The sequence below is a fragment of the Hippopotamus amphibius genome, chromosome 14, assembly GCF_030028045.1.
Source record: "Hippopotamus amphibius kiboko isolate mHipAmp2 chromosome 14, mHipAmp2.hap2, whole genome shotgun sequence".
Classification (NCBI taxonomy): domain Eukaryota; kingdom Metazoa; phylum Chordata; class Mammalia; order Artiodactyla; family Hippopotamidae; genus Hippopotamus; species Hippopotamus amphibius.
Window position 1 is genome coordinate 59,209,806 of NC_080199.1, and position 11,342 is coordinate 59,221,147.

Consider the following 11,342-nt stretch of genomic DNA (forward strand, 5'->3'; position numbering starts at 1 on the left):
TGACCTTGATCACTTGGTTAAGGGGATGTCTTCCATGTTTCTCCACTGTAAAGTTAACAGCCACCTTCCCCTGCCCCCTCCTTTAATAAATATCTTTGAGAAATCCTTTGATACTGTGCAAATTTCTGTTTCTCCTCAAACTTTCACCCACTAATTTTAGCATCCATCCTTAGATTTTGCCTGCTATTACTATTACTGTGATATCCTTAATGAGTTTTTTCCCTCGTTCTTTCTACATTTATTGATTGGAATTCTTCAGTAAGGTGGAGTTGTCTCTTCTCCCCTATTTATTCAATTATTTGTTTATGTAAGTACTGACTCATGGGTATTTATTTTATTCTATAGGTTATGATCCATTACTATCATTATTTATTTTTTTGCTGAAATCTACCACATGATTTAAATGGCAGAACAGTATTCGTTTATTTATTTATTTATTTATTTATTTATTTATTTATTTATTTATTTATTATTTATTTATTTATTTTGGCTGCCCTGGGTCTTAGTTGCCACATGGGAACTCTTAGTTGTGGCATGTATGTGGGATCTAGTTCCCTGACCAGGGATTGAACACGGCGCCCTGTATTGGGAGCACGGAGACTTAACCACTGGACCACCAGGGAAGTCGGGGCCGACTTACAATTACACGTCTGTGCCATGAATTATTGATCCAGTTCTTCAACGTTGGACGTTCAGGTGGTTATTTGATACTATTTATGATGTCTGATATACATAAATCTTTGAGTTTTTATGTGTTTTCATAAATTAGGTTTCTAACAGAGGTATTATTGGATGTTGGAAAAGTTGTGGAAAGTGTCAACATGTCAGCACGGAAATGAGTCCACACACCTAACCCAGACTACCAGGCTGTGAGCAGAGAAGCAGCAGGTACCGGAGCTCACGAAGGCCCCTGCCAGCAGGGTCACTGAACACAGCTGTCAGTCACAACTTGTAACAATAAAGTTATTGATGTTGAGGAAGGAACTTCCGGTAGGGGCAGGTCTACTTCCGTTGGGGCCTATATCCTTCGCCCGTTCGGTCCACATGCCAACCGGAAATACTTGTACCCCGTTTAAAGCCACGTCGGTCCTGGACTCAGTCCCGCCCACGCAGGGGTGTGGGGAAGCGTTTCCGGGGTCAGAGTATTCGGGCGGGCCCCGCCCCGCCGCCGGTGCCGTGCTGGAAGCCCCGGCTCTCCCGGAAGTGGCGCGGGCCTCTCTCTGTCCGGGTCCCCAGCTCCCCGCTGCTGCTGCGGGCCGCTGGGGAGGCGGCGATGGCGGAGGCGGCGCTGCTGCTGCCGCCAGAGGCGGCGGCGGAGCGGGACGCTCGGGAGAAGCTGGCTCTCTGGGATGGGAGACCGGACACGACGGCGCCGCTGACCGACCGGCAGACGGACTCCGTGCTGGAGCTGAAGGCGGCGGCCGAGGACCTGCCCGTGCCGGCTGAGGTGAGGGGACGGGCGGGAGCTGGGCTGGGCTGCTCCGCGGGCGCGCCGGCGAACCCCGGCCTTGCAGACGCCTGGCCAGGTTGCCTCCCCTCCTCCCCGCTCCCCGTGGCGGCTCCGGTGCGAGAGGCCCCTCACCTTCCGGGGCTGTCAGGCCTCGCGCTGCCCCGGACCGCCGCCTCTCCCCTCCCGCGCTCGGACGGCGGCGGCGGCGTCCAGCGGCTGCTGGCCGCCGGCACCCGGCCCTCCCCCTGCTGCGTGGGACGGTTGGCCGGGGGCCGTGCCCTGGGCGTCTTGCCCCCGGGTGTGCCTGGTGTCGGCGAGGCACAGCCCTGCGGCCCACCCTCTCCCGGAAGGAGAAGGCACTGAACCCGGAGCGCTTCGCTGCAGGACAGCCTCCTGTTGGTGTTCTTTTACCCCCTTAATGAATAACCCAGCTTCCTTTTTCCATAGGGGCACTTGGGGAGACCAAGAGTGATCTCGGGTGATGGGTTCATTCATCGCACGTTGAGCAGTGTGCTCCCGATCAGGTGCAGGTTGTGGGAGATCCGCTTTATATTTGACTCATACCAGAGCGATAAAATTTTTCCTTTGAAAGCTGGGTCAGTACGCTATTAAATAATGCTGGTTTTCGGTTTTACTGTCAACGTTTTTAATCCTAATTATCATTGGGGCATTATGTCTGTTACTGCTTGCGTGATTCAGTTCAATTAGTTAGAACAGCAAGAAGTACATGTTATCCGTTGTCAGACACTTGGCACACTTTTTCTAGTTTTGAGGGCTAGGTTTAGGAGGCGATTGTTTTCTTAGCGCTGATGGTTGATGTTGGAAGCATTATTTTTACACGGTTGTGTCCAAAGGCAGATTGAGTTTGGAGACTTTAACTTTTTTTTTTTTTTCAGCCCTCACCCTTTAGAGGTTAAGAACTTTGGTTTGAAAGTTCTCGCCACTTTCACTATTGCGCGCTCTGCCATAAAGAACAGGTGTTCTTGGGTTTCTCTGTTCGCCGCTAGGATTCTGTGCTGGAAGTGGGTTTGAAATAAATGAGGAAGCAGGTGGAAATTTGTTTTGGCGTGGCTATCAAAGTCTCTTAGGCTGTGGGTAGTAGAAATTGTTTGCTTTGTGTCTATTTCAGTCTGTTTATAATTGCTTTGACCTCTTACCAAAGCAGGATGCTTGGATGTCACAGTACTGGTGGTGAACATATTCCATCAGAGAAGTGACCCAATTTGTTATTATTGTCTTGGGTCATAAACAGTTATTCCCATTGAGCACGAAGGAAAGGGTTTGGAGTGAAGTAAATGGAATCTTCATTTTCACCCCATTATTTGATATTTCTGCAACATAGTACCTACCATTAGCCCCATGCAGTCATTTGACATATATTATGTGCCTACTGTGGGCTAGGAATCGAGGGTAGAAAGATAAGAAAAACAAGATTCCTCATGGAGCTGACGTAATTACGGTGATTATGAGCAAGTAAAAAAGAACAAAGAGGGCTTCCTAGGTGGTGCAGTGGTTAAGAATCCGCCTGCCAATGCAGAGGTCATGGGTTCGATCCCAGCTCCAGGAAGATCCCACATGCCGCGGAGCAACTAAGCCCGTGTGCCACAAAAAAAAAAAAAAAAAAAAGAACAAAGATGGTAATTTCAGACAGTGGCCCAGGATATAAGGAAAATACAGCAGCATGGTATGACACCAAGGAATGACGTGTGCCCTTTTAAACAAGAGGGAAGGCCTTTCTAAGAAAGTAACCGTCTAAGGTGAGAACTCATGATGGAAAACAAGAAGCCAGCCTTGCAAAGACTAGAGAAATAACCTTCCAGCTGGAGGAAAAAGTCCTGGGTAGGGGATGAGCTTGATAAGTTCAAGGGTTCAGTGAGGGTCTTCCAGTACTTGCAGCCTTGGTATTGGATTCCTGTGAGAATGAAATGCCAGCTTGTTATTTACCCATCCTGGAATCTTTGAGGGGAGGTTCTCATTGCTCTTCAGCTTTCGACAGCTCTCTTTTTCCTTTATTTGTCTAGTGAGAAGACTTTGGAACTGATTTTTTTTTTTAATCTCTGTTACTATTCTTTTAACACTGGCTCTGAAAAAGAATGCCTCAATTTTTATTTTGTCCAACCAGTGTATCTGTAAAGGATTTTCTGTAGTGTTTCACAATTTTCAGGAGATAAATTACATCCTGAACAACTGAAAATGGGCAAGTTAGTTAAATAGCAAGAGGCCACCTAACTCTCAGCAAGGGTCATGAAGCTGTTTATAGCCTTTTTTATTCAGGAGAATTAGCCTTATATACCTTTCTATTTGGTGTTAGATAAGAAAATTTACAGTAGAATATTAGGTAGATTGGTTTTTTGTAGCCAGGGCAGGTTTTTTAGTAATGAGGGCCTTTTTCTTCCTGCTGAGTTTAATAATTCCCGATAAAATGCTGAGATAATTTACCCTGAAATTTACCTGTAATTTACTGTTACAGTTGTTTTCCTGAAGTTTGTGTGACCTTAGACATGATACTTAACTTCTCTGAGCCTGTTTTCTTCTTTATAAAATGGGGATTATTATAGTACTTACCTCACAGAGAGTTGTGAGAACTAAATCATGTACACAAAGTGCACACAGCAAGCTACCTGCCAGTATTATATTATTCATATACTTTTCTCCCCAGATGATCATTACCTTAAAAGAATAGATTAGAATCTTGCGATCCTGAGCTGGTACAGTATAGGTGTCACTCAGACCAAACGTAAGAAAAGAAAAGGTTAGATGCCTTGAGGAAGGTTCTGAGACTCCATCTTACTTCTTCAATGATTTGCTCCAAACAGAGGAGGTAACCTCAGGTTTCATTTAGGGAATTAATTTATTAGATTGATTACAAAAGTGATTTTCTCCAACCCAGAACTGTGCAAGAAGTAAAGTTTGGGAAAGAAAGGTATATTTGCTTGTTTTTTCCTGGACCTGCTCAGCTGGTCGGGCAAGGCTTGATAGTTTATTGTAATTAGTAGTTAATATGTTAGTGCCCCCATTTGTGTAAGCTGTACAGTAGCTCTCCAGGGTCAACCAGGAACCTAGGTCTGTGCTCTTCTCTCTCTGGTGGTACATGTCTGCTCCATCTGGAAGCCAGGACAGTGCGAGTGAGCCAGAGGCATTCTGTCGTCTCCTGTTCAGCAGTGAAAGAGTAGTCAGGACAGGAAAGTTTGTGACACCAACACATCCTTCTTGATTTGCCATTCTATTCCAGGTGCTTTGAGAAAAGACAGCTGGGCAGATGTAACTAGTGGGGGCATCATCTCATAGGCTTTTATTTTTTACTTATTTATTTATTTTATTCTGGCTGAGCTGCATGTCTTGCAGGATCTTAGTTCCCTGATCAGGAATTAAACCCAAGCCATGGCAGTGAAAGTGCGAAGTCCTAATCACTAGACCACCAAGGAACTCCCTCATAAGCTTTTAAAAAGCAACTTGTTTTGTTATTAACAATGAACAATTTAAAAAAATTTTTTTGAAAAATTGTTTCCTAGAAGTGGTGGCAATGGGGCTTCTCTTTTGCTTGGTTTGAAAGAGTATGATTTTGCATTAGAGCAAAACAACTGGACAGGAAGCCTCCTTCTGCTCCTAATATTTGAAAGCCCTTATGACTGGAAAGTAGTCATTTGTACATGAAGTAATGTTCTTTCATACATTCAAATTATCATGTTTACTCACAACATCTAGATTACAGATTATATCTGTAGTATCTTCTCAAGTAGCTGAAGTTTTTCATATGATTTTATTTTCTGAAGTATATTAGAAGATGTTTTTTGTTCAAAATGGCAGACTGAGCACATGAGTATGACACCCCTGCATACTTTTGACATGGCAGCAACAAGGGTGTGGCACCCCCAAAACAAAGATGGTGTTAGTAAATCTGCAGTTTGGGTACATTAATGGAAGTCAGAAAGCATGTACTATCATTTTTAAAATAAATCTAAAGACTTCATTACAGAACAGGTATAAATATTTCAGGTGTTGACAATCTAAAAAAAGAGATGGTGTAAGTGACAGAATTTGAGAGTAAATATAGAAGGAAATACTAGGATTGCTCATTTTTTCATTTTACATTGTGGGGAATCAGTAGATAAGACCTTAAATTGATGAATTCACAGTGCTGTGAATCTGTGCTTTAGAGTTATGGAGTATCCAACAAAAATATTAAAAACAGTTAAGTTAGTTAAAAGTGGATGTGGGGAGGAGGTTACTTTTCATTTTAATTAACTCTTCTGATAATTTGGAGTAAAAAAATATATTCATGTGTTTTGAATAATTTCTGTAAAAGAAATTTGATAAAAATTGCAGATTATGTTTGTCTCCTTCCACTTTTAAAGTCCTTCATTTTGCCCTCAAATTCCTTAGAAATATTTCTCAAGTTATAAACTTCTCTGAGGTATTGCCTGAGAGAAGAAGAATTGGAAGGACAGAGAAGAGGGGAAGAGGGTTACTTGCTTTTTACTTAATCATTCTGTACTCCCGGACTTTTAAAATAATGGGCCTGTTACAGTTTAATGATAGAGAGCTATGAATTTAAAGTAAGAAAATAAATTCCATCTTTTTCTTATACTCTGTTGAAAATGCTGCATATCAACATGAAAAGGGCAAGGTGTGTATAGAACAGTGTTATCTCGGTTAAAAGGTGCACTTCCTTTCTATATGCATAGACTATTTTAGGAAAGCTTCATGAGAAACTAGTTAATATTGGTTCCCTGAGGAGGGAACTGGATGGTTGGGAATGGGTCCATGAGAAAAGGCTTTTCACTGAACATCCTTTGAATTCTGTGCCTTGTGAATTTTTTATCTATCCAAATAGATATGGTTTAAAAGACTGCTTTATATGTTACAAATGGTTCTGGGAATTTTTTATCTGGAATTTGTTATATATTAATGAAGTAGTACCAGAATTATGTGTTTATAAGGCCTCATGAACTCTGATAGGAGAATGTGATTATTACATACTTCTTCATTTCATAAAATTGTAGTAGGTGGTATCACAACCAGGTTTTTGATGTTGATCTACATTACTTAGTAAGATACATTTATAACCTTTTTTCTCAAAAGACATTGAATTAAAGATAGATATGAATCTAGGTGGTATTGGAGGACTGAATTTTGCCAGGTCCTTTGTGTGTCTTCAGTATTTTGATTGCCTAGGGTTTATAACATTATTTCTTTAATTAGTCACTGTATACCTTTAAATATTATGCTACTTCATGTATAATATAAGAACCTTACAAAAGTAGGCTCCCAATTCTTTTCTCTCTTTTGTGCTGTTGTTGTCATGCATTTTACTTTTACATATGCTATAAACCCATAATACATTGCTGCTATTTTTGCTTTTGACATTTATCTTTGAGTGATTAAAAATAAGAAAAATTATCATACTTACCTTTATTTTAACTATTTTCCTAGCTTTTCAGTTTTCTGGAGGGGGTGAGGTAGGGTTTTCATCTGGCATTGTATTCCATCTGCCTGAAGAAGTTCTTTTAACATTTCTCCTAGTACAGGTCTGCTGGAAATACCTTTCTCAGCTTTGTTAGTTTAACCAGTCTTATTTCTCTTTTGCTTAAAAGAGACATTCTCACTAGGTAAAGAATTCTGGATTGACAGCTTTTTCCTTTCATCACTTAAATGATGTCACTCCATTGTCTCCTGATTTGCATGACTTCTGATAAGTCTGTTGTATTTCTTATTTTTGTTCCTCTGTATATAATGTATCTTTTTCACTCTGACTACCTTAAGATAGGGATAAATAAGGAGTTTGGGATTAACAGATACCATATATAAAATAGATAAACAACAAGGATTTACTGTATAGCGCAGGGAACTGTATTCAGTATCTTGTAATAACCTGTAATAGAAAAGAATCTGAGAAAGAATTCATATATGTGTGTACGTGTATACATAGATATACACACATATCTGAATCACTTTGCTGTACACCAGAAACTAACACAACATTGTGAATCAACTATATTTCAATAAAAATAAATTAAAAACTTTAGTTACTCTGTTACTACTAATAAGTAGGAATAATAATAATACAATAAATAGCAGTAGCTCAAATGCATTGTGTTTACTATTTGGCAGGCATTATGCTAAGTACATGTAGCATCGTCTCTGGTGGATTTCCTCCCCACTCCAAGGAGATAGCTTGTTGGTAACTGGAATGGTGGCACAGGGCACGAGCAGGTGGACTTAGCTCAGCTTCCTTTGTGCTCAGAACTTCTGGTGGCAGCACACAGTTGCTGGTGACACTTCAGACTCAGGGTAGATTCTCACCAGATTTCAGAAATTTAATTCTTACTACCCAACAGTCCTTTTCTATGCAAGGATTGTGTCACCATTCTGGAAGAGTTCATATGAACAAGTGATGCCTTTAATAAGACATATGTACATACATCCAGGACACACCTGGCTCTTGAGTCAGACTCGCTTGTGGGGATAAAGCAGATGGAGGACCTTCCTGAACATTTTTTTTCCCTGTCTGCAGCTTCCCAGTGGTCTGAGAAGCCTTTTTGCTTATACCTGTGTTTTCTTCTTTTCACAATGGCCACATGATAGAGAATGTGATTCCTATTTTACAGAGGAGGAATTGGGATTTAGAAGCATTAAGGAACTTGCCTGTTGTAACACAGCTTGTAAGTGAGCACGAGCAGGCTTCAAGCCAGGCTGTGCTGTGCTGTGCTTACCGCGCCCCGGGGTGCAGCCCCACTCGAACCCAGGTGCAGATCCCCTGTGTATAAAGGGTTCTGTTTCTAAGCTAACGATAGTGCATTTTGCATCTAGCTTATTTTATTTTAGCTTTGAAGAGAAAATACTGTCTTCAGATGAAATTTCTATATCTAGAAAAATAGTTAGGAGGCAATTTCCTGAGGCTTTGGATTAAAGCCTTTTATTGCTGAACCTTAGATGCCATGCCCTAAGGGCTGAAACTGGGATTGAAAAGAAACAATTCCACCCTTTGACCTTCCCCAACATTTGCACTCCCTTTCTTTTAGGTCTCCAAACAGCCTATCTATATAACTCTAGGTAAATTAACACCTGGACTATCTTTAGTGGTGGAGAACTAGAAAGTATTGTAGGTCTGATGGCATCAAAGGGAAGCTCTTCTGAAGCTGATGGGAAACTCTGAAATTCTTTCTTTTCAGTTGTAGTTTCAGAATTTGTCAGCAAGAAGATGTGGGTGAAGTGCGGCAGCAGTGTAGAGATAGTGGAAGGAGGTACAGTGGTTGGTGGTTGATTCTTGGGTACGATTTGTTTTCTGTTGGTTTGTATTGATGCCATGAGGCTTTTGTGTTGATACTGGAGAGGGCCTGCTGCTTTCATTAGCATGCAGGTCTTCCTTTGACTGCTGCTAGTTCACAAGAGGTTCCACTAGGAAAATGTGTCTAGATTAGTACAGATTCACCTCCAGTTTTCAAAAGGTAACTCAAAAACCATTCTTTACAAATGGTGGGATATTGGTGTCATGTTTGTATTTTGAGACTAGCATTTAATATAGAGAGCCTAATTATAAGTGTTAGTATTGTATGGCACTTATTAACTTCAGATGGTTTAATAGAAGGCAATTCTTTGTCTTTCAAAACACCTGAGATGGAATACCAGTCTTGAGTTAAGTTCAAGGAATTTTCAAGTTATTTGAATCTCTTTGTGGCTCTTTTTTTCAAGCTCCCAATTGAAGACTTGTGCAGTTTAACATCCCAGTCGCTGCCCATTGCACAGACTTCAGTAGTGCCCGAATCTACAGAGGACGTTCTCTTGAAGGGCTTCACCTCCTTAGAAATGGAAGAAGAAAGAATCGAAACTGCACAGCAGGTGAATGGGAGCATTGTTTCTAAGGATATTTATTGCTGTAAATGTCTCAAGAGAAGGCTAATAGAAAAAATCCTAATTAAAAGTTCTGAACATTTGCAACTGTAGTTAAAATAAAATCTTTCTAGAACATTTTTTTTATTTTTGGAGAAGGAAGGATGTATTACTTGTAGCAAGTAAGAGCACCAGAGATCTTTCTCAAAGCAGTGTCTTTCTAGAATATTCTTGATTTTGTGTTAGTTGTGGCTATTTTTTCAGTGTTTTAAATGAACCTGTTGCCCAGTTTTATTTGTAGTACAGATAAAAATATGCTCTTCCAAGTTTGGGTGTTGATAGACTGTTGTATTTATGAAGGTTTTGGTATTTTATGCCCTGTTGACCTCCTCCCAGTGTGTGTCTGTGTTAATGTGTCCCCCCAGCATGCACGTGTGCAGGCACAGGCACACCTGCAGACCTCCCCCCTCCCCCCACCCCTCTCTGCTTGTTGCTAGGTAATTTCTTTCTTAAAAACCTCAATATTCTCTTTTGATGAATGCTTAGAGTTATTTTTCAGTAGTTTAACGTGTGTAACATCTTGGTTTTTGCTTATTCCCACCTATAAACTTAAATGTACAGTAGTTTCTTCTGCCACTTCCAGCACAGGGAACTATACTAAATATTTTGTAATAACTGATAAGGGAAAATAATCTGAAAAAAAGTGTGTGTGTATCTGTCTCTCTATCTATCTCAGTCACTTTGCTGTGCACCTGAAACTAAGATGACATTGTAAATCAACTATACTTCAATTAAAAAAAAAAAAAAGAATCAAAGCTGAAGCAGTTACCAAGTAAAACATAAAGCTAATGTGCTGAATTGTATGTCCACTAAGTCAAGAGAGACAATGCTGCAAAGTGATGAAGCGCTCCAGCTCTTGAGATAGTTGGATCTGAAAGTCACCTCCATCACTTACCACCTTTGTGAGCTTAGGCAAATTACTTACCTTCTTAGGTCTTTTGTTTCCTATATTTATCTCATAAGACTTTTGTGAAAATTAAATTAGTGCATGTAAATGCAGTGTATGACAGGCACACAATTGGTGTTCAGTAAACAAAAGCCAAGGTATTTGGCAAGTATAGTGTCTTGAGAGAATAAAGCATACCTTTGACTTCAAATCCCACTTGAGAATTATGGAAGATAATCTTGCACCATGTCTGTGAATTTGGAGTATTTGAAAAAAAAATCTTCTGGGTTATATTTGCACTTGCATGTCTTTCTTTAAATAAAAAAAATCTGATATATTGAGTTATAATTTACATACAATAAAATGTACTTATTTTAAATATACAACTTGATGGTAGGCCCAGAATTCAAACCCAGGTTTAGTTGATGCAAAAGCTATGTTTTTAAACCACTCCTTTATATTATGTCTGAATTTATAGTCTCACAATTATTATTAGATAACATTAATATTAATATTTACCCAAAGCCCCATGTTACCTACTCAGGTTTGGCAGACTAGCAAGTTGGTATTAGCCTCTTAGGAGGAAGTATTTATTTCTATACATTGTCTCGTTAATACTCTTCCTTATTTGACTCTGAAAATGGCCAGTGTTTTTAAGATACTTTGCTTTTCCTAGCATGTAGGCACTGATCATGCAATTCAGTTATCATCTCCTGGCTTATAACTATTAATGTCTGAGCCCCAAACAATAAGACTTAGTGTTTACCCCTTTGACTTGCTGTTTAGCATGTAGCCACTTTTCATTTTGTCTGTTTTAGTTTTGTTGACAATGTAATACTCTATTTTCCAGTTTTTCTCATGGTTTGCAAAGCTACAGACTCAGATGGATCAGGATGAAGGAACTAAATATAGGTATGTGGCTCTTATATTTGTTGACTGTGCTAATTCTTAGATCATCTGAAGCATTTCCTAATCCGTGTCTTTAAACAAAATTAACATACAGAGAAAACTTGAACAGCAACATTTTCTTTAAGAATAGCTGGAGAGAATGTAGGTTATTACAACTGGTATTAGAAGTTGTGTGATTAAAAAAAAAGTTACATCATAATAGGTTAG

General features: G+C 40.1%; 1 protein-coding gene across 1 annotated transcript in view; it reads left to right on the plus strand.

Annotated features, from left to right (window-relative positions):
- The first annotated feature begins 1,169 nt into the window (after positions 1-1,169).
- The window catches only part of COG3 (component of oligomeric golgi complex 3), a 56,165-nt gene continuing 45,992 nt past the window's right edge, over positions 1,170-11,342 (plus strand). Inside the window, exons 1-3 of the mRNA XM_057707274.1 lie at positions 1,170-1,447; positions 9,143-9,289; positions 11,077-11,138. Coding sequence (XP_057563257.1) covers positions 1,274-1,447; positions 9,143-9,289; positions 11,077-11,138 — 383 coding nt within the window. The 5' untranslated portion in view covers positions 1,170-1,273. The remainder of the gene's footprint in view (positions 1,448-9,142; positions 9,290-11,076; positions 11,139-11,342) is intronic.